We start from the raw sequence: 21830 nt of genomic DNA, 5'->3' as shown, positions 1-21830 counted from the left end.
AAACGCTGCCCACAAACGCAGTTCTGGGGGGCCTGGCTCCCACAGCTCTGTCACAGCTTGGTCCCACCCAGGAGGTCTCGTCCACAAGGAAAACTCACAGGATGAGTCCCAAATCCAGCACAGCCCGACGCCCTCGCTCCTCCTTTGCATCCAGCGCCGAAGTTGGCGGCGGTTTGGCAAAGCACGAGTGGAAATCCCAGTGCTGAACTGGGTGGGCACCCCGTTACAGCCCCTCTGTCCCCCCACAGGCTGAGCCTGCCCGGACCTGGACACGTCCTTGGACCTGGACATGTCCTGCATGGACCTGGACATGTCCTGCATGGACCTGGACACATCCTGAATGGACCTGGACATGTCCTGCATGGACCTGGACACATCCTGCATGGACCTGGACATGTCCTGCCCGGACCCAGACATGTTCTGCCCAGACCTGGACACGTCCTGCCTGGACCTGGGCACAATTTGCCTGGACCTGGATGTGTCCTGCATGGACTTGGACACATCCTGCCCACACCTGGACACATCCCCCCTGGACCTGGACACATCCTGCCCAGACCTGGACATGTCCTGCCTATAGCTGGACACATCCTGCACAGACCCAGACACGTCCTGCCCAGACCTGGACACATCCTGCACAGACCCAGACACGTCCTGCCCAGACCTGGACACGTCTTGCCCAGATCTTGACATGTCCTGCACAGACGTGGACACGTCCTGCCCAGACCTGGACACATCCTGCCATCAGCTCAGCACTTTCCAGCGCAGCTCTGCCCTCTCTGCTCCCAGCCCCAGGTTTTGGGCACCTGCCCTCGGTGCCACTGCTTGTACCCTCGTGTTGCTGCCTCGCAAAGACACCACCAGTATTCACACAGCACGGCACGGCACGGCACGGGTCACCTCGGTCCCCAGCCCGGCTCCAGCGGCCCCAGGGGCTGATGCAAACCCCGGGGATCTCCCCATTGCCCAGCCAGGCCGAGGGGAAGCCAGCGGCACCCGCTGGCACTGCCGCCCTGGGAGTGCCCGTGTCCTGTCACCGCTCCCAAAACCCGACCCTGCTTTGGTGGGGTGTGATTTTGCAGCACAGAGGTCTCACAGACCAGGCTTCCCACAAGGGTCTGCTGCTCCTAATGCAGAGGGAGGAACCCAGTTTGGCGCCTCGGGTCCCAGTTCCACCCGCCTCCCTCCAGCCCAGGCACAAGTGGGGTGTCCCCGTCGCTTCAGCACCCCGAGGGGGTTACCCCAAAAGCCTGGGAAGGATCGTGGGGGCAGCTGAAGGCAGCGAGGGTCAGTCCAGTTGGTTCACACTGCAAGAAGGGGTCACCAAGGGCATCCTCGAGTGGGAGGGAAGGGGAGAAGTGCAAGGACCCGGCTTGGTGGGCGCTGCAGAAAAGGGATGGGTGCAGGAGGAGGGGGCCGTATTTAGTTATCGTTATTGCTGGTGAATTAGACCAACAAGCCATTTTTAGTCACCTATCAAGGAAGATACAAGTCAGAGCAAATAGTTAAGGTCATGGGCATTTTTCTTGTTTTTTGTTTTTATTTTTTTTTTTTAAAGATTTTTATATATATACATATATTTAAAAAGAGGAAAAAAAATTACGCAAATTTGTTGTTTAAGCCCCGCAACCGGGCTCCCCATGGATGCCAACAGGCAGGGCCCGGGCTGCCCCTCTCTGGGTGCCCCATGGGGCCAGGGAGAGGCCCGAGCCCCCCGAGTTCCCTGCAGCCCCCACTCGAGGCAGAGGTAGCTCTCGGTGCATTTACAGCGCCTGTTTTTTCTTTCTTCCAAAGTTGCTACATCAAAATATGGAGTCGGTGGGGGGTACAGCGGGAAGCAGGGGACAGGGAAAAATCAAAATAAAACAGGGGCCGAAATACTTCTATTCATTTTAAACTAGAACTGCTACATCAAGCTTTTTTTTAATATATATGTATATGTATATATATATGTGTATATATATATATATATATAAAGGTTATTGGAACTGAAGATTTTATTAAAGGCCAACTTGGAGACTTGAGTAGGAACCTCAACTGCAGAGAGGGGCAGCCCATCGAGGACAGCCCCACTCTGGTTCCCAACAGCAAGCATTGGACGTTTGTTTGGGTCATGATTTAATTTTTTTTCCCTTCTTTTTTTTTTTTTTTTTTTTTTTTAAAGAAAGGGGTTTTGTTTTTTTCTCTAACATTTTTTCAGCATGCAGGAGGCTTTTACATCGTTTTCGCTTGTTAAGGTGAGGGAGGAGGTACAAGGAGCAGAGCGAGCCCCCTGTACCCTCCCCATTCCTCACCCCCTACGGTCAGTGCTAGAACAGGTCCCCCCACCCCAGGTCCCCACCACAGGGGTCTCCTTCCCCCCTCCCCACTCCCACCCACCTCTTCACAACCTGGCATCAAATAAAGACATTGATCAAGAACTTGCTCACATTACCACGAACAGACTCCACTCAGCCAAGAACGACTACTCACTCACTAACACAGCGGCGCGGGGCTGCGGCCACCACCGCCTCCAGCTCAGCCCCTCCAGCACCAACACCAACATTTCTGAGCGCCCCTCGGAGGGGTGGCTGATCCCCCTGCCCACCCCCGACCCCCGCCCCCCGCCCCCCAGCTCGTGCTTCAACCACTCTCTCTACCTCAGCGGGAGAATTTTGCGCAATGAACGGATAAAGTACAACCCTGGGGTGGGGAGGGCAGCGCGTGATGGAGAAGGTGGCACCGGGGAGGGGAGAGGTTCCCAGAGAACAGCCATGTCCCCCTCTCCCTTCCCTTCACTGGGACCAAACTGAGGCCAGATTTTGGATGAGAATGGGTCAGTTGTAGGAAGGATGTGGCCAGTGCTGGCCGGGGCTCCAAAGCCTTTGCTGAAGCCGCGCTGCCATGGGGAGGGACGGCTGTGCCGCAGGACAATTCGGGCCGTGGGGGCTCTGGGGGTTCATCCAGAGCACCCCACCCTCCATCACCCTCCAGGCTCCACACCAGAGGGTGCAAAACACGGCGCCCTCCCCCAGGAAATGCTCACATCCATGTGAAGGGCTGTGCCGCACGCCCAGGGGCTTCTCAGAGCTCTGGGGAGGAGGGGAGTACCGATCCTGCCTGACGGTGTCCCGCTAGCACGGCATTGCTACTTTTGTCTTTACTTTTTCCAAAACATCAGCATCTGCTACAGCCTGGGACCATTGTCCACCCCTCCAATCTGCCCCTTCGGAATCTATTACTGTTGATGCAAAACAGTGGAGGCATCCCATCATCCCGCCATCGTTTCAAACCCTCCAACTGGTATCTGAAGATCAGAAGTGGATCTTTATCAGCACAGAGCACCAGCACCACCTGCCCCAGCACAGTGAGCTCAGCCCCTTCAGCGGCTGCAGCCACAGCTGGCCTGAGCCCACCGTGCCGGGGCACAGGCAGCAAACCAAGCAGAAGGGAGGATGTTCCCAGGAACATTATCACGATGAAAATAAAGTCTCCTGTAACTGAAGGGAATAAAAAAATCTCAGGCGATTTTTTTTGCTTGTTTTTTTGTTTTCTTTTGATGTTAGAACTGTCTGTGCCAAGTTGTGAAACTTGTTGGTTCAGTTCTAAATCAGGGTCCAGGATCTGTGAGCAGAAGTTGAGGGGTAGGAAATGGGGAAGTGGTGGTAGTGGGAGAAAAATTATATATATGGGTTTATATACACACATATATATATATATAGGTGCTTGATTAATTAAGTGCCTATATATATATATACACACATATATTTATAGCTGGGTGTACTGGTACTCAATAGGTCAATCCAACACATTTTTAACATCACAGCATTTTGGCATCCACAGACCAGCTGAACAAACCTGATGGAGCGAAGGTGCTGGCCTGCACCTTGCATGCGTTGGCACGGGAGCCAGATCTGAAGCCCATCCTTTCCCACTTCCCAATGGTTTCAAAGTATTTCATTTAACAAAACCAGGAGTCTTGAAATGATTAAAGGATGTTCAACAAGGCAATTTTTTTTCTGTTTTGTTTCGTTCTGAAAAAAATATAATATATAAAAGTGGCCAACCTCAGGAAGATCCAGGAAAAGGACAGCTGAAGAGGTTTTGGTCCATAAAGAAATACTTTTTCTTCTTTTTTGTTTTTTTTTTTTTCCCCTACTTGGTTTGGGTAACAAAAGTTTTGGTCCAGTTTAAAAACGACGACAACAAAATTATCTCTATAAACTCGGGGGTTTTTTTTGCTCTCTGTTGGGATGCATGTTGGTTTCATATGGGCTCATTGCCTGTATTGCATGATCGTCTCTCTTAGGTTTTGGTGCAATAGGTATGTTTTTTAAGAAAAGAAAAGCACAATGTTCTCTGTGTGTGTGTGTGGTGTGTGTAGCTGCAGCTGGCATCACTTGGAGGAAAGAATGAAGAGTGACCTACGGAAACGTGGAAGTCGATGCACTCCCCCCATGGACGGGAACTCGGGAATGCTTTGGAAATACCCTGTTAGTGACTCCTGATTGGACTGATGAACAAATCCCTGCTTGGATAAGGAAAAAAGAACAAAGTTCCAGACTCCACGGTGGCTCAGAATAACAAAATAAATGCTCGTCGCCTGGTGTGATCCCAATAGGTTCTTCCAAACCTTCTTCAGTTTCACTGGCGTCGTTTTTATTTCTTCACCTTCTTTTTTTGATTTTCTTTTTTTTGTGTTTTTTGTTTGGGTTTTTTTTAGAAAAAAAGGAAAACAATAAAAGTTCTTTAGCTGTGATTTTTTTTTTTTGTTTAAATCTTTGAGGTAATACAGTTGTGCCCTCGTTCTAACAGGTTCCCAGAGGTTGATGGTTTCTTTCTTGTTCTTCTAAATCCCTGTCATCCGTTTTCCTTTCTTTCTGTTGTTTCTTTCTGAGCTCCCAGTTGGGCCGACAACCCTGGGGGGAGGAGAGTGGGGGCTTCAGGCCAAGACAAAGGTTGAAGGTGGCTGGAGAAAGGCTGGCAGGGCCCTCCCTGCATCCCTGCTCCCTCCCCAGTCGATCCAGGTGGCCTGGCTTGGTCATCACCAAGAAGTCCCAATCTCACCACCAAAAAAAACTGAACTAAACTGCTTTGCTTGCGAGATCCGAGTGTGCGTTCTGAGTACTTGGTTTACAAAAGACATTGCAGGCTGGAGCATTGTTCGCCCTTCAAAATTTCTGGCTTTGCTATTCACTTTAATTTTATTATTCACTTATTTTTTTTAAAAAATAACATACATTGCTTGTAAAATAATTTCTTTTCTTCTTTTTCTTCTTCTTCTTCTTTAAATTAATTTATTCTTTCATTCATTTTTTTTGTTCTTCAGATGTCATCATCATTATTATTATCATTATTATTATTATTATCATTATTATTATTATTATCATCATCATTTTTCTCTCATGGACCCCCCCCACTCTCCCTTCCTACCCCCACCCCCCCAACGCCCTGCTCTGTCTCTTTAGGAAAATATTCTAATGGCCTGAGTGGCTGCGGCGTGGCAGACGGGGCACTCGGGATCAGTCCTCTCGCAGATCCTCACGGCACACTCCATGCAGAAGAGGTTGTGGCCGCAGGGCACCAGCGCGGCCGTGACCTCGCTCTCGAAGCACACCATGCACTCGCGGCTGCTGGCCACCGACGTCCGGGCAGCGGCGGGCGTGCCCAGCTTGGAAAAGCCCTGCAGCGGCTCCCCCTGCGACCGCCGCGGCAGCCCCGAGAGGCCGGGCTCCGGGATGGAGGAGGACGGCGAGCGGTGCGAGTTGGGGTGGATGGCGCCGGTGCTGCTGGAGCGCTGCTGCTTCGAGAAGAGCACCGAGACGGGGTTGGTGTTCTCCTGCCCGGCCCACATCGGGGCCCCTGACTCCGGCACGCCGTAGTACAAATCCTGCTTGTTCACGCCGTAGTTGGGGAAGAGGTAACCGTAATTGAAGTCGTTTTGGTCGTTCAGCCGGGGGGTCTCGTAGACGGGGTCAACAGAGCAGTCGCCGATGCAGCCCAGGCTGTTCTGGCGGAAGGTGGAGAGGGGCTTGCAGCCCGGCGCTGGCGTGTGGACCCGCCAAGCCTCTGAGTAGCGGTTCTCCATGCCGGAGTCAGGGCTGCTGGAGAGGAAGTCGTTCTCGTTGTTGTACTCCAGAATCTTGCCCGTCCTCACGGCGATGTGAGTCTCGATCTCCTCCCGGGCGCGCTCCACGTTGCCCGGCGCGCCGGTGATCTCGAAGACGGGGTCCCGGTCTCGGCTGGGCGTGATGATGTAGGTGTTGGTCTGCTGCTGGATCCGCTTGATGGTGGCTCCCTTGGGGCCCACCACCAGCCCCACCACGCGGTAGGGCACGCGCACCCGGATGGTGACCTGCCCCGGCAGGGTGGGCGCGCTGCCGAAGGTGGTGCCCGCCTTGTTGCGGGAGGCCCTGATCATGGAGAAGTGCTCGGCCGCCGAGATGATCTCCCGCCGGGCCATGGCCACGTCCTCCCGCCGCCCCGTCACCATGAAGACCGGCTCCTCCCCCCGCACCGGGGTCTTGATGTAGGTGTTGGTCTTTGCCCGCAGGGCTTTGATCTTGCAGCCTTGGGAAGAGAGAGAAGAAGGCACAGCAGTTAACGGGGATGTCCCGCCGCTCGCCCTGCTCTGCAGGACACTGGGCTGAGCAGCCACAATCTCCTGTGCCACCTGGCAGCCACTGCGCGGGACGTGGAACAAGGGAAAGGCCCTACCCCCCCTAACCCAGAGGGAGGTCCCCCCTCACCATGCCCAGAGACTCCCTCCCTCAGGAGTGCCGTGCTCCCTTATCCCCCACAATGGGGATCACCATTTCGTGTGCTGCACCTCACCACACCATGCCCCCGACTGCCTTCCCTCAGCAGTCATCCCTAAGATCTCCCTTCCACACACCCCAACACCGCGGAGAAACGGGGGACCCACCCCGGGTGTCAGTGCTTTCTGTGACAGAGGCTGTCCCCAGAGCCCCGGGGTGGCCCCCCAGAGACAATGGTCATCCTTGGGCTCTGGGGACAGGGGCAATGCATGGAGCAGCCTGGGGGTCACAGGAGAACAGAGGGATGCCAGTCCCACAGCCTGGATGGCCAATGTGGAGCCCCTTGGCCACCCTGTGCCAGCTCCCAGGGGGAGTCGCCCTCCAGAGAGCCAGAGGATTTTGGTACTACTGAGGAGGTTTTAGGGTGAATGCTGTGAACTTCAGGGGGACAAGCCTGGAGGGGAGTTGCAGAGATGCAGCAGTTTGGGCCTCCCCACTGCAGATATGGCAGGAGTGCAAATGCCAGCAGAGCTAGATGGCCGGGGGCAGCAGGAGGCAGGATTTGCTTTGGGGCTGAAACAGGAAGAAATGGGGCAGGGCTGCCCTCCCGTGAGCCCCAGATCAGGCTGTGCAAAGGCTCCTGCTCCAGGTGCTCAGCCCTCTCTCGAGATCACCGCCAAGCAGTGCTTTTGGTACCAGTATCCACATCCCAGAGCCCATTGAACGCATTCCCCAAACCCTAGAACCGACCAAGCCCATTCCCCCAGCTCCTCATAGCTCAGAAAACAGCCTTCTGCTTTCCCAAAAAGGGCAAAAGACTTTCCAGTGTGTTTTGTCTTCCAAAATGATGTTTTGGAGGGTCTTGATGCAGCTGATTGGCTTCAGGTTTCCAGATGACACCAGGATGCCATCAAGCAACTAAGAGTTTTTACAGATGTGGCACAATTCTCTAAACTACTCCTGGACCCCCTCCTTGCTGCTGTCCTGCCCCTCAAACCCCTCTCCCAAAAAGCCTCACTTGGTGCCCTGAGGCATTTCTGAAGCCTGGCACCAAGCTCCAGTGCAGGCTGGGGGTTCCTCTGCAGGAGGTGTGCTCTGAGCTCAGATCTCAAAGAAAAGTTAAAACCTGTGGTTCTCCCATGCAGATGAAGTGAGGTGAGCACTTTGCTGCGGTTTCCCGAGGATCTGGGTGTCTGATGCAGGGCTCACAGCACCAGAGGATGAGGACACAGCACTGGGATTTCTGTGAGATCCCCCAGCACCTCCTACCCCACCTTCTCTGCCCAGAAAAGACCATCTCCTGTACTCCTCTACCTAGCACCAGCAGGTTTTCCTCCACACACTCCACTGACACCACGTTTCAACGCACAATGACCTGCAAACGATGCCTCTGCAACCACCAAATGCAGATTCCTCAGCTCCTGGGCTGGAACATTATTATTTATAGAGATCCTGATAAATAACAGCATCTCTCAGGCTGGGAGCTCAGCGCTGCCACAGCTCCCCGTGTGAGACACAGGCTGGTGACATCAGGGTGCTCCCTGGAGAGCAGCGATCCCAGCACCCCGTATCATCGGCAGGAACCGAAGCCCCCACCTGTGGTGATGGAAACGGCCTGGTGCCACCAGAGCTGGCAGCTGGGACTCCCTGGGCTCACAGGTGCATCCAGCAGTGCCCAGCGTGGAGCCCGCTCAGCCCGGCCAGCGCTGGCACCGGGCATGGCACGGGCACAGCACTGCACAGGCACGGCACAGCATGGGCACTGCACAGGCACTGCACAGGCATGGCATGGCATGGGCACTGCACAGGCACTGCACAGGCATGGCATGGGCACTGGACATGGCACGGGCACGGCACGGGCACTGCACAGGCACTGGGCATGGCACGGGCACTGGGCACGGCATGGGCACAGCACTGCACAGGTACGGCATGGGCACTGGGCATGGCACGGGCACTGCACAGGCACTGGGCACTGCATGGGCACTGCACGGGCAATTGGCACAGCAGTGCACAGGCACTGGGCATGGCACGGACACTGCACAGGCACTGGGCACAGCAGTGCACAGGCACTGGGCATGGCACCTCACAGGCACTGAGCACAGCACTGCACGGACACCAGGCACCACACAGGCACCGGGCATGGCACAGCACAGGACACATGCTGGTAAATCAGAACTTCACTGTCAACTCCCACTGTGATTTTTAACTCCTCAGAGCCACCTCAGGTCCCAGCGCCTCATTTCCCATTTCTGGAGCAGGAATAACTGTCTCCTGCCTTGTGCTCCTGCAAAGTTTCCTCTTAGCTCCACATCATAGCACTGCTGCAATAAACCCATCTCTGAAACAGGAATTCCATGTTCCTGGGGAACGGATATGCCAGATCTGGCACAAAGAAAGATCTGGGAAAATCCCCAAATCCAAACCAAATCTACCCCCTGCCAAATCCAGTGTAGCTCATGGATTACTCCCCAGAGTTTGCACCATGAGGTACATTTGTGATGCTTTGTTTAGCAAAGTTTCAAACAGCCCATGTGGACCAGCGGTCACCCAGTGGTGTGCTATTAATTCTCCGGAAACTCAAAGGACAGGACCTCATGGAGCCAGGCACAGCTCAACTATAGGATAAACCCAGGCAGGCAAAATCCATAATAAAGGTTCATCCCAAGGAGAGCTGGATAAAACCCTGAGAGGTCGCCCATGCCCTCTGGCACCCACGGCAGGGTGGGCTGTCCCTGACCCACCGCTGGCAGACATTTCCCTGCCCCCTCCTGTGCTGCTCACTCCCTCTCCAAAGAGGGAGATTCCATCTTAGGAAGATTAACCGAGATGCCACCATTTCCCCAGGGATATCACCAGAGCATCACATGGAGAGACAGGGGTGCTCACAGCAAGCATCAAGCTGCAAAAGCCTCCCCATGCATCACCCCAGGCTGCGGGAGCGCCGTGGAATTCCGCAGTGACCCGCGCTCTGCCTCTGGAGCGCCGGGCTCGCTCTCCTGTGCAGAAAGGACCCCGGGCAGGCGTGAGGCACGGCTGGGATTGGGCTCCACGCTGCTCTGAGCCGAGTGGGGGAGAGGGATCTGAGCCCGGCAGGACAGGAAACAATCGCCGAGCCGACAGGGAGGGTCAGGCAGGCAGAGCGGTGACAAAGGACGGGGGCTCCATGCTGGGGACAGATGGAAGGGAGCAGTGGCAAGGAATACACATGAATGAGGGCAAATGTAAGCGCGTTACGGGAGCTGGAGCAGTGGAAGGGAGTTAGGGATGGAGCAAAGGTGGTGGAAATTGAGGGAGGGGCACACCCCGATTCCTCCAAGAGAGGAGAATGAGGTGTGTGGGAGCAAAGCCAAGACACCCCAAAACGGCAAAAGGAAGGTGGGCAAGGAGAGAGCATGGCAAGAGGGAGGGGAAGGAGGATCTGGAGCGGACAAAAGGACGCGTGGTGCAGTCGGTGGTGTGAGAAGGGGGGGAGGAGGAGGGAGGATCTCTGTGCAGGCCTGCAGACGGGAAAGCCAGCTTTGTGGAGACAGACAGATGGAGATCCTGTGCTTAAAAACGGGAGAAAATCACCTCCTAGGAAATTAGACCAACTCCAGCAAGCCCAGCGGGCTCAGTGGCCCCGGCCTCCAGCAGCTCTGAACTGGCACAGACAATGGCCAAACCATCAGCAGCCCAAATCCAGAGAGCTCCACAACTTCCAGGGGCGCTGCTCTGGTTTACATCAGCTAAAACCAGGCTGGGCTTAAATGTGATTTACTCACTTAGTGCCAAGGCTCCGGGCCCATCTCAGCCCCATGCCTGACCGCTCTGCACACTAAAAAGGGGCTGAGCCTGCTTTGAGATCACCTTTTTCTGATGGAGCACATCTGGATCAGGACGTGGCCCATGACATCCCAGCCAGATGGGCAGCACACCCCGATGTGCTTATTCCAAACAAAATTTGTCCTGCATGGGGTGTTTTTTTGACACTTTCCCTTCCTGCATAACTGAAATTTGAAAACACCATGTAACAAAGCATTTCACTCAGGGGACTGTTCAAAGGGGAGGGAGGTGGAAGGGAAGGAATTGCCTAGCAGGTGGTGTCAAAATGAAGCTAAGGGAAGAAAGAGACCCATGAAAGCAGCACCAATATATAACTTGGTGTATGTTCTCCTCGTTATGACAGAGCACAGACATCAGCGTGTCGATCCCTGACGGATCCCTGCCACTTAGATTTTTATATTAAACAGAGAATTAAGCCCTTTCTCATTGTGTTTCCACAGCCTACCTTCTATTATCCTGGGTTTTGTCAATAATGCAGATCCCAAAGCATTTCATGAAGGAGGCTATAAGCTCAGTTCCTCCCCTTACCCTTTTTTCTCTTTAATTTCACTGATTACCAATTGACTCAAAGTAAACGTGTTTGCAAATTACCAGAATACATCACAAACATTCCCACACAGGACCAAACCCTGGAGGAGTGGAGAGCCTCTGGTGCCCAGACCAGTCAGCTAACTGGAATTAATCCGCAGAGCAGCCATCTCTGGCTGAAAACATATAAATAAATTGAGTCTAGACATTGCCAAGATGGGTGGTGGAGGTCAGGGGGAGATCTGGATGCACAGCCACCTTCTCCTCTCTGCTTTCCCCTGCATCATGGCAAGGAATCCATCAAAATTAACAGAGAAAGCTCTAGGAGCTTGGTTCACCTCTCCAGCAAAGACAGCTGCTCACAAGGGACACGAGGGTGCTGGATGCATCTGATCTAGCTGTCGTTTCCTTGGCACGAACCCATCCCAAATGTTCTCCTCCGAGCAGCCCCAAACCAGCGTGTTTGCACGGGACCTCAGCAGGGTTTGCCCCGAGGCTCCCAGGCGCTGCTCCATCAGCGGGCAGAGGATGATCAGAGCAGGAAGGGATGTGCCCAGCACAGCACCAGGGTGACAATGCCACCAGGACAGTGCCATCACACACAGCTGTGCGTGCCGAGCAGATCCCTCACATAATTTCACTCTGGTGGAAATTCAGAGTTAGACCTGCTGATGACCTTCTCATTGGTGCTGCCACAAGGCCAGATCCTGCACAGGTATATTCTGCTACTGATGCAGTCTAGAGGCTCCCACCGGGCACCAACTGGCACCTCCAGCCCAGGAGCACGACCCTGACCCTGGAAGCACCAGAGGAGCTGTACCAGCCACAGCAAACAGCTCCGGAGCCAACCCTGAGCTGGATCTTTTTGTTTGATTGACTGTGTTGTGGTTTTATTTTGGAAAACACACCCCACAAATCATTCCAGGTCCTGATATTTCTTGTTTTCATCAGATACAAAGTAATCGCTACAGACAAAAGCTTTTTATCCCTCTTCTCATTTATGGCAAGGCACCGCTACACTGCACAGATACAAATTACAATTACACCTGCAAATACCCCACGCAGACCCTTCTGGCACTGCTAGTGGGGTGCAAGAGGGTCTAAGGGCAAATTAGAACTTGGTCTTTTTTTCTATTGTAGTCATAAAATTGAAGAGGATCATAAAATAAACAACCCTCAGCTACCTCGGGTAAGGTGGGGCATTCTTTTCCCCGTTAACATGAAAGCCTTGTTAAAAGACAAGCACACAAAGAACTTCACAAATAAACCCTCCTGACGGCCTGTGGGGTAAGGTTTTGCTGCATTGAAGACCTGATGAAAGTGGTGTCAAAAAACACAAACGCACACAAAAGGACCACAACCAACCAACTAAATCTCTTGGCACGGAGGGTTTATTGTCCTGATGATGCAAGTTGTGTTTACAAGAAGGGGAAAAACACCACCCAACACACCATGCCAGGAAAACCAGCAACTGCCTTGTTCCAGCGCGGCGATTTTACGCTTTTTCACATTGCGATGAAAGTTGTTTATGGAAAAAAAAAAAAAACACCACAACAAAGGAAAAAAAAAAAAAAAAGCCCACCAAAACACCCAAAAGCGCCGCAGACAATCACCGCCTGGAAAGTTGGGAAGGGGAAGCCCCAGCCCCGGCAGCGATGCCTGGCGTGGAGTGGGTGTGCCCGCACGGCACGATCCCGCGCGGCCGCGCCGGAGCCGAGCGGAGCCGAGCGGAGCCGGGCAGGGCACGGCGAGCGGCGGGGGCGCGGGGAGGGGGCTGCCAGACAAAGGCGGGGCCCCCACCCAATGGCAGCAGATTCCCACTGCCCTAGATTCCGGGCGGCTGCGCTGCGGTTCACTCGGTCAGCGCGGCACCCAGCCCGCTGGGATGCGCGGGGGAGCGTGCGTGTCTCCCTAGAAAATTCCCTTTGTCTCTCTCCCAGACCCGTTTTCTCCTCCCACCTCCACCACAAACGGCACAAAGTCGATCCCGCTCCGCACTTTTCCCTGGTGTAAATTCCGACCGATTCTCATTAACACTTTGTAACAACCCGACACCGACTGCAATCTCTCTCCCTTTAAGGCCCATCCCGAGCTGCCAGAGCAGCGTGCGGAGGTTGTCCTCAGACCCCACCAGATCGGGCGGCTTTCGAGCCAAGATTTCGGCGAAGCAAGGAGACGAGAAGATCTGCTCCCCTCGCTGCTCCTCGGATGCTGTACATACATCCACCTCCACAGGGTGGGTGGGGGAGCTGCCATCATCAGACTTCCTCAATGGAAAAGGCTTTCCTCGGACTATTTTTAAATGCTGAAAGCATTGGAGCATGTTTGGAGCTACACAAAGAACCCAATCACCTGGGTTTAGTGGAGCCTCTTGTTATTTGACTTCGCCTTGCTAAGAAAGAGCAATTTATGTTAAGATCCTCTCTGGCATAATCTCATTCCTGGTGACAACAGGCTGGTTGGAGCAGGCTGGGAGGTGCTGCATCAAAGGGTTTCTGTGAGTACAGGTGACAATGGATGCTATTACTGTGATGAGACCAAGAACCCTTAGAAGGGCCAAAAATCCTTAGAGAGTCCAAAAACCCTTACGGGGAAAGTCTTATCTGGCAGTGGGCGCAGCATGAAGCCAAAGCAACCCCACACCTTCTCCCGACACCTGCACACACCAGACACACAAAGAACCAGCACCATGTCTCCCTAACCACAACATCTGGCCCTAAATGTGCCCTTCAGCCTCTCCCCTGGCTCCACTGACAGAAGCCCAGCCTGTCTGTGGGAGCGGGCAGAAAAGTTGGATACAAATCTTGATTCTGCTAATCCACACCCACCTCGGGTCACTTCTAGGGAAGAACGGCAACGACTGACGATTTCTGCCCCTTCCTAATTTCACTGTCTGCACAACCAAAACATAATGCCCTTCAGACACTCTCCATTCCTCCCAGCACCCACACCCCTTCTCAACCCACATCCCTTGATGTCCCACCATCTCCTAAAAAACCTCCTGCAAACCCCTCCGGTGCTTTGTCTTCACAATTTAATCGGCATGGCCGTGAGAGCCAGCACAGGCAGGACACCCACAACACGAGCTGGGAGGAGAAATACAAGAGTCACCAAGCACCCTGGTGTGCCACACAGGCCTGGCCTGGCTCCAGAACCAGGGAGCACACGCAGGAGGTTCAGCTGCCCAAACTCAGCACAGCTGGAGTTCCCACAGATGCCAGGGGAAGGCAGAGACTCACCCCTGCCCCTCACTGCAACAGCAGGACAGGGGTGGAGGTCATGGCTCCACCTCCAACCATGCCCAAGGGTCCTAGGCACCAGTCAAAGGGATTCTTGTGACTCCATCCCCTCATTCTTCCTTTTCCAGTTTCCTGCCCTCCGGTTTGCAAAGCAGCCCTTGGCACATCCCACCAGCCACCCAACTCTTTGCCACTGACCCTGGGGCACGGTGTGGAGGAGCCTGCCTGGACAATTCCCACCAACCCCCCTTTCCACAGCCCACCACCTCATCCCAGCCAGTCCCCCAGGCTGGCGGGCTCGTGGCCGTGCTGCTCAAATTCAGCGCACAAAGCAGCCCCAGCGCAAACTGGAGCAAGGTTTCCAGCAGGCGATTGGCTCCTCCAGGGCACGTTCACAGCTCCTGGGGAAAGCAGGAGCTGCCAAGCTCAGGTTGAGTTCCTGCAGCATCTCTGGCTCGCAGTGAAGCCACCCCCTCTGCCACGATTGCACCTCTTCACAAGCCAGCCTTACAGACATTCCAATAAAAATATATCGGGATTGAGCCTTATTTACACTTAAGTGCCTTTTCACTCCTTTGGCAAAGTGAGGGGTGGCCTGATAGCAGGTGGAATTCCCATGGTCAAGTGTGTGCACCAGGGCCGCCGTGCCCAGATCCAGGCCTCTCATATCCATGCCTGTCTGTGAGGAACACTTTCATAGATGGTTGACATTATTATAAAATAATCTGAAGGGATAGTATGTTTCTTCAGAAAATAAATGAGTTGAAGAAAAAGCTAAACCCTGTTACCAAGTAAAGCTGTGAAATAATCTTTATTTCATGATTACTTTTTTCCCCCTCTCCCTCTTTCAAGATGTTTATTACCCTGTTCACAGGTACCCATAAAACAATTATATTCCTAGAAAACCATCCGCCACAGGAGCGGTACTACCAAGGGATGACAATCTGGGATTCTGGGATTCCTGGTCAGGCATCCATGAGAGCCCAGGAATCAATGCCCTGGGAGCCCCACACCCAGATCCAGACCCTCTTAATCCGGCCTTCTACACAAAAACAAGGCACAGGAAACAGTGGAGACATTCCTACAGGCCTTCAGAAACAAGTGTGGGCCACGATCTCTGCTGGAGTGAAGAGCCGTAGCTACAGGGACTGTGCTGAAGGAATCCCCAGCACAGGATCTGTCCCCCCACCCCCATGATGGGGCACAGGCTGCACCATCTGCCCCACCAGCCAAAGGAGCACAGGCACAGCTGCATCCCCCCAGCTCCAGCACACTGACATTTCAGTTTCCCAGATGCGGGAAAAGCCTCACACACACAAAAAATGGTGGAAAAAATCCAGGTCTCCACGTTCCTCTCCATCGCTCTGGACACAACAGGCACGTGCTGCGTTCTGAACGCATCGAAACACACCCCCTTCTCAGGAGTCTGGGGCAGCAGTGAGATCCTGGAAGAAAACAGCCCTGGCACATTTCCCCTTGGTTCCGCCTGCCGAATCCTCTTTCCCAACTTTATTAAACAAAGGGGGCCTGATTCTCCATGCCCTCACACACAGCAGCGCAGAGTTGGTGCTGAGCCCCGCCGTGTCTGCCCGTGCTCCACTCCCGGCAGCGAGGGCAGCACAGGGAGGATCGGGATCAGGGCCAGTGGCATCTCCTGGGCCAGACCTTCACCCCTTCCTGCCCATCTCCCCAGTGAGGGGCCCCCATCCCAGTGCGAACGCCAGAGCAAGAGCGCTTCCCTCGGCTGCAGACGCCCCAAGTTTTGGGGAGGTCAGCCCCCCCCGGACTCCTGCCCACTCTCCATCCCGGAGAAGCGGGGCCGGTCCGTGGGAACGGGACCCTTGCTCCAGGGCTGGGAGCAAGCAGAGCCTCCGCAGGCCCCATTGTTCCAACCGCACGCCCTAGCGTCAGAGATGTCCAGCAAGGAGCCATTTGTGCCCCTCTCCCCGTGGCTTCCCCTTGCCCACCTCAGCCCTTCTCGGGGCACTGGGGGTCATCACCCCCCGGATCCCACCACAAACCCTCTGCTCAGGCCCTTCCATCCCAACCCACAGGGGAGCATCTGCCCATGGAGCCGCAGGCTCTGCCCATCGCACTTCCAGAGCGTCAAGTTACTTGTTCAGAGAAAGAAAGAAAGAAAAAAAAAAAAGCCCAACACTTAGCCGCACTATTATTATTTTTTTTTCTCTGTAGCGACACAAAACTTCTCTCACCAGCGCCGTGCCCCGACTCCCGCAGTGCCCACGGGAGGCGCGGGGCCCCGCACCGCACACCCGGGAGTGGTGGGGGTGGGCGAGGGGTGACTTAAGAGTGGGTGTGGTATGGAGATATATATATATATATATAGATATATATATATGTAATTTTTTTTAAAGCCCTCCTCCATTCCACCTCGCTCCGAACGGAGCCGTGAGAACAAAAGCATCACTGTGGCGGCGCGCGGGCAGCGGCTGCGGGGGGCCCACGCGGGACGGCGGGTCCCGCTCCGGGGTCCCCCCGCTCCGGGGTCCCCCCGCTCCCGGGGCGGCGGGAGGAGCTCGGCTCCCAGCCGCTCACCGGCCGCTCGGACCGAGCCCGGCACCACCACACCCCCTCCGCCCGGCCAACAAAGGGGCACTCCGAGCGCGGGGCCGGGCTCAGCCCGCACCCCCGCCCTTCCCCCGCCTTATTCCCAGTTTTTTTCTTAAGGAGAGCGCGGTCGAGATCTGCTCTTTGGCAGAACCGGCGAGCGGCGCGCGGGGCTCCGGTGCCGGCGGCCGGACAAGCCCCCGCAGCGTTCCCGCAGATCCCCCCATCCCACCCTGCCCAAAAACCTCCGTGCCGGCAGCGCGGCCACCCGCCCACGGCCCGGGAGCCCCGGGCTTTGTCCCCGGCGGGGCCGAGCGGCCCCGGCCCCGAACAATGGGCGGGAGGGAGCGGCGGGGGCGGCGGCGGGGCCCCCCGGCCGCGGGGGAGTGTCCCGGGGCCGGCGAGCGGCGACACCGGGGGAGATCGGGGGTACCGGGGGCCCGGCGCTCACCTTGCCGTCCCACGATCTCGGCCACGTGCTCGGAGCTGGGCACCGGGACGCACTCGGTGGTGTTGGAGCTGCTCTTGAGCCGCAGCTCGGCCTCCTTGTAGAGCGCGCACAACTTGGGCTCCGCCGCCCCGGCGCTGGGCGCCGCCGAGCCCTTCGGGGCCGCCGGGGGCGGCGGCGGCGGCGGCGGCGGCGGCTGCTGCGGCGGCGGCGGCGGCGGCGGGGGCTGCTGCGGCGGCGGCGGCGGCGGGTTATTGTTGTTGTTGTTGCTGTCCTCCACCAGCACCACGGCCGAGGAGGAGGAGGAGGAGGAAGGCTCGCCTAGCCCCAGCAGGCAGAGCTGGTCCAGGGCGAGCTGCAGCGCCCGGTCATCCTCAAGCAGCGCTCTGTCTTTGCCGCTCCCACCGAAACAGCCTAAATCGCCGAAACCCCCGTTCCTTTCCATTATCCCTGGGACTACCAGGCTAGGCATGGCTAACAAAGGCTTGGGAGGGGGCTGGGGGCTGGGGGGGGGGGGGCGAGAGGAGGGGAGGGGGGGGACACAAAGAGCTCGGGAGGGAGAAGGGAAAAAAAAAGGCAGAGAGAGAGAACGAGAGAGAGAAAAGGACCCTCCGCCCCCCGCCCCCCGCCTGGCCAAGCCCCTTTCCCGTGTAACCCGAGCCCCGCGCCCGCCGCCTCCACCGCGGTCCCCCCGCCGACGCCCCCGCCCCCGGCCGCCGCCGCCGGGGGGTGCGGGGGGTGCGGGGGGCGCGGAGCGGAGCGCGGCCCCGCGGGGGGAAACTCTTTTGTTTGAAGGCGGCTGGGCGCTGCGGGAGCGGCCCGGCCCGCGGGCTGATGGGGGATGTAGTCCGGCGGCGGCACACCCCCGCCCGCGGCGGCGGGCACCGGGGCGGCGGGACCGGGGCGGCGGCGAGCGGAGCCGGCGGGAGCGGGCGGGATGGGACACCGGGAGGGGGATGTGGGGACCCACGGTGACACGACTGGATGCGAGATGTGGGGGGACACGGTGAGGGGGCTCCAGGGGACCCACGGTGACACGAGTGGAGAGGCTGCACGGCACCCACGGTGACACGGGTGGAGTGTGCTGCGGGGGACCGCCCGGGACACGGAGGGGGCGTCGCTGTGGGGAGACACATTGTGCGGAGGGGCTGTAGGGGCACGCACTGTGTCACGGGTGTAGGGGCTGCAGGGGGACCACGCGGTGCCACCAGCGGAGGGGAATGCAGGAGGATCCACCATGTCACCGGTGGAGGGGCTGCAGAGGGACATGCCGTGACGTGGGGTGGGGGTACACGCTGTGACACGGGTGACAGAGGTGTGAGGGGACCAGCCGTGCAGTGAACGGGTGGAGGGGACTGCGTGGGAAGGTGCTGTGCCACGGCTGGAGGATGATGGAAGGAGATCAGCCGTGCCATGGGTGGAAGGGACTGTGGTGGGACCACTGTGCCATGGGTGGAGCAGGCTGCAGTGGGATTCCCTGTGTCACACGAGGAGGAGGCTCCCTGGGGACCCACCATGCAGCGGGTGGGTGTAGGGGCTGCATGGGGACCCACGGAGACACGGGTGTTGGGGCTCCATGGGGTCCCACTCTGGGTTCCATGAGTGACTCACTGTGCACACCCCTGGCAGAGAGGGATCGCAGGAATGAAGGGTCTGTGAGAGGACCCAGGGTGCACCCAGCATGGAAGGTCATGAGTGGAAGGGGCCTGTGTGTGGGCCCACCATGTGCCCCCCACTGTGGAGGGGTCAATGGCAAAGGAGGCTTTGCGTGGGGACCTGTTGCTACCCACTCGTGAGGGGTGCTGCAGAGGTGTCCAGGGCTGGGATCCATCCAGAGACCCACAGGCACAGCAGGGCTCACTGGGAGGAGAGGTGGCTCAGCAGGGACACCTTGGGTACAGCTAGCAGGGCACCAGGGGCAGCGGGGTGAATGGTGGCACAATGGGGCAGGACCCCCCCCCCACAATGGACAAGGAGCTCACTGCTTCGTCCTTGTGAAGGAGGGCATGGCCTTCCAAAAGGGTTCCCCACAAACATGAGCACTTCGGTCTTGCAGTGGGAAGACCCCTGACACAGCCACAAGCATTTGAGGGACAATATTGCATGTCCACCAGGTCTGGGAATTATGGAGAACAAGCAGGGGGAGCCCCCCAGCCCCCCAAGGCCTTGTAGTGGTTCCAGGCACGGCGAGGCTTGGTGAGGCTGCTGGGGCTCAGCTCCCCACCCTTGGCTCCGTGCCCCAGCAAAGCCCCCTCCTGCGGACGGGGAATGCTGGGGGGGCCGTGGGACAGCCCTGCTCCCTGGGCTGGCCTTTCTCATTGAAATGAGGATTCCGCGCGGAGGGAAGCGCTGACAATCGCTCCCCAGCTCCCAGCCAGCCGGGCTGGGCGGTGAGCGTGTGAGCGCGCGGTTCTCCCCTCGCCCCTTTCTTCTCTTTGAATCAAACCAGATGTCTCCCATGAAATGAGATTGCCGGAGCTCGCACTGGAGGGGGACAATGCAGAGGGATGCGAGGCTCCCGCCGAGCCACATCGCGCTGCGGCTCCGGCGATGGCAGCGGCTGCGGCGAGGGCTGGGGGGTGGTGGCACCGCTGCCTCGTCACCGGGGCTGGACCTTTCTACCCCCACTGTATCCTGTAGCATTTGCTCTCTCTGCGATCCTTACAGGAAGGTTTTTTCTTTCCCCCCACCTCCCCTTTCTGGGTCTACCAGCAGAAGGTCTCAGCTGCGGCTAAACTCGGCAGATGGGGCACCCAGCACAAGGAGATGGCTCATCCACTGACTCAGCCGGTAAGGTGCTGCTGGAGCTCTCCCTGCGAGTTTGCCCAGGCACTTTGGGAAGGGAAATTTTTGCTCGCAGTTTGATTTTGGCATCCAGGTTTCCTGATGTGTGGTACAAACTCAGGGAGATGCTGGGACACTAGCCAGAGGGGCAGATCCCCTCTCGCTGCTGTGGGTTAGAGCTTGTGGTGGTTGTGCTGCAGGTGTGCACAAAAAGGAGGGAAAAAAGTAAAGCTAAGGGTGGGAGAACCCACCCACTGCTGTGTTTCATGCAGCTCATTTTGGCCATGGCTGTAGAAGAGTGTCCTGAATTAGGTTTTATTTCCTTTTTCACCGTTGTGTAGTAATGGGATTCCTGAGAGTGGCAGTTTGGGATGTTTCCTTTCATGGCAGTTTGGGATATTCCTTCTTCTAAGAGTTGTCTCTTTGTATTGGGATGTGATGGATGGTGGCTCCATAGGGTGCACACACACATCCCATGGCAAGTTTTACCACAGATACTTGGCTGGGTGTGCCCCATTAAATGGCCAAAAAATGTGCATTTAATGCACGTGGAGGTTCACACACACGCTGCTGGTTCCCTTGCACACGCCCGCTGGCTGTGGCTCACTCCACGCTTTACAACCAGGTGAAACTCGTGTGTGTGTCTGTGTAAGTGTGTGTTACAGGTGCAAACACACAGGATTATGTACACTGAAACATGCCCACAAACCACACGTGTTTGTGCCCGAGGCATTTGTGTGCACACACGTCTCCATGCAGGGGTGCTCCCGGTGCGGGTGAGGATTGTGTGCACGCCCACGTGCTGGTGGTGGGAACTGTGGTCTTCTGCCCTGTAAATTATGGACTTTTCACTCGTCCAGGTTGGAGCCCATGCGTGAAGCTGGTAGCAATGCCTGCTCTGGAGGCAGCACGTCATTTTAGGGACATGGTTTTGCTTCCACCTCCATTTTAAGTTCTGTCACGGAGGTCTCAGGAGAAGAAAGTTCCCCTGGAAATCAGAAAGCGAAAGGAAAAAAAGGGGGAAACTGTGGACATCCAGCTCTGAGCATTCCAGCAGCATGAGCCAGGCCCTGAAATCACCAAACTGACTAAAAAGTTTGTGTGACTCAAAGGAAAAAAAAAAAAAATTGAAAATTGAGTTCCTTTTCATTTGCCTTCTCCCGGGGCTGTCAGATTTCACTCTGGTTACATCACCTTGCTATTCTGCACAGCCACAAGGTCTAGAAACTTACTTTAAAAAAACAAAAAATTCATACTCGCACAGATTCACATGACTCACAGAGCTGGGAATTTAAGGCAACCAGAAACGCTCCTAGAAAAATCACAGGAATTGGCAACATAGGCAGTGACTAATCCTGATGGGTCCCTGATAGCAGCATCTCTCAGTTCATACAATATTTTGGGGGCGTAGCTGGGCTACAACCAAGACTTTGATCCTCTTCCCAGTGATAGCAGCTGCTTGGGAATGATCTTACCTCCCGTCTGGCATCGCTGCCTCTGGGGAAGCTGGATTTCAGGAGTAATTCAGGTTAAAGTTAGCTCTGCCAGGTGGCCTGAGCCAGCTCCATGAGCTGGAGTAGGTCAGAGGGGCTCACATCACGGAGCTGTTGAGGGCTGGATCATTCCCAACTCCCTGGATAGAGAGGTAAAAGGTTATTTTTGGGGGGCAGGTAGTGCTGGATTGCAAGTGAGGATTTCACCATGGGT

General features: G+C 56.2%; 1 protein-coding gene across 1 annotated transcript; it reads right to left on the bottom strand.

Annotated features, from left to right (window-relative positions):
• Positions 1–4222: 4222 nt before the first annotated feature.
• Positions 4223–17834, bottom strand: MEX3A (mex-3 RNA binding family member A). The gene is made up of 2 exons (XM_021532198.2): positions 17343–17834; positions 4223–6546 (listed from the first exon to the last, which is right to left on the bottom strand). Exons 1-2 carry the CDS (start codon positions 17809–17811, stop codon positions 5441–5443), a joined length of 1575 nt encoding a protein of 524 aa, XP_021387873.1. The 5' UTR covers positions 17812–17834; the 3' UTR covers positions 4223–5440.
• Positions 17835–21830: the final 3996 nt, after the last annotated feature.

This window comes from Lonchura striata, chromosome 33 (assembly GCF_046129695.1).
Source record: "Lonchura striata isolate bLonStr1 chromosome 33, bLonStr1.mat, whole genome shotgun sequence".
NCBI classification, from domain to species: Eukaryota; Metazoa; Chordata; class Aves; order Passeriformes; family Estrildidae; genus Lonchura; species Lonchura striata.
Note: the sequence above shows the minus strand (reverse complement) of the source record. Positions and strands in the feature narration are given on the sequence as shown.

Coding starts and splice junctions, on each gene's coding strand:
- MEX3A (XM_021532198.2), bottom strand. CDS start 17,811: ATGCCTAGCCTGGTAGTCCCAGGGATAATGGAAAGGAACGGGGGTTTC. Junction 6,547..17,342: donor CGAGATCGTGGGACGGCAAG/GTGAGCGCCGGG, acceptor TCTCTTCCCAAG/GCTGCAAGATCAAAGCCCTG.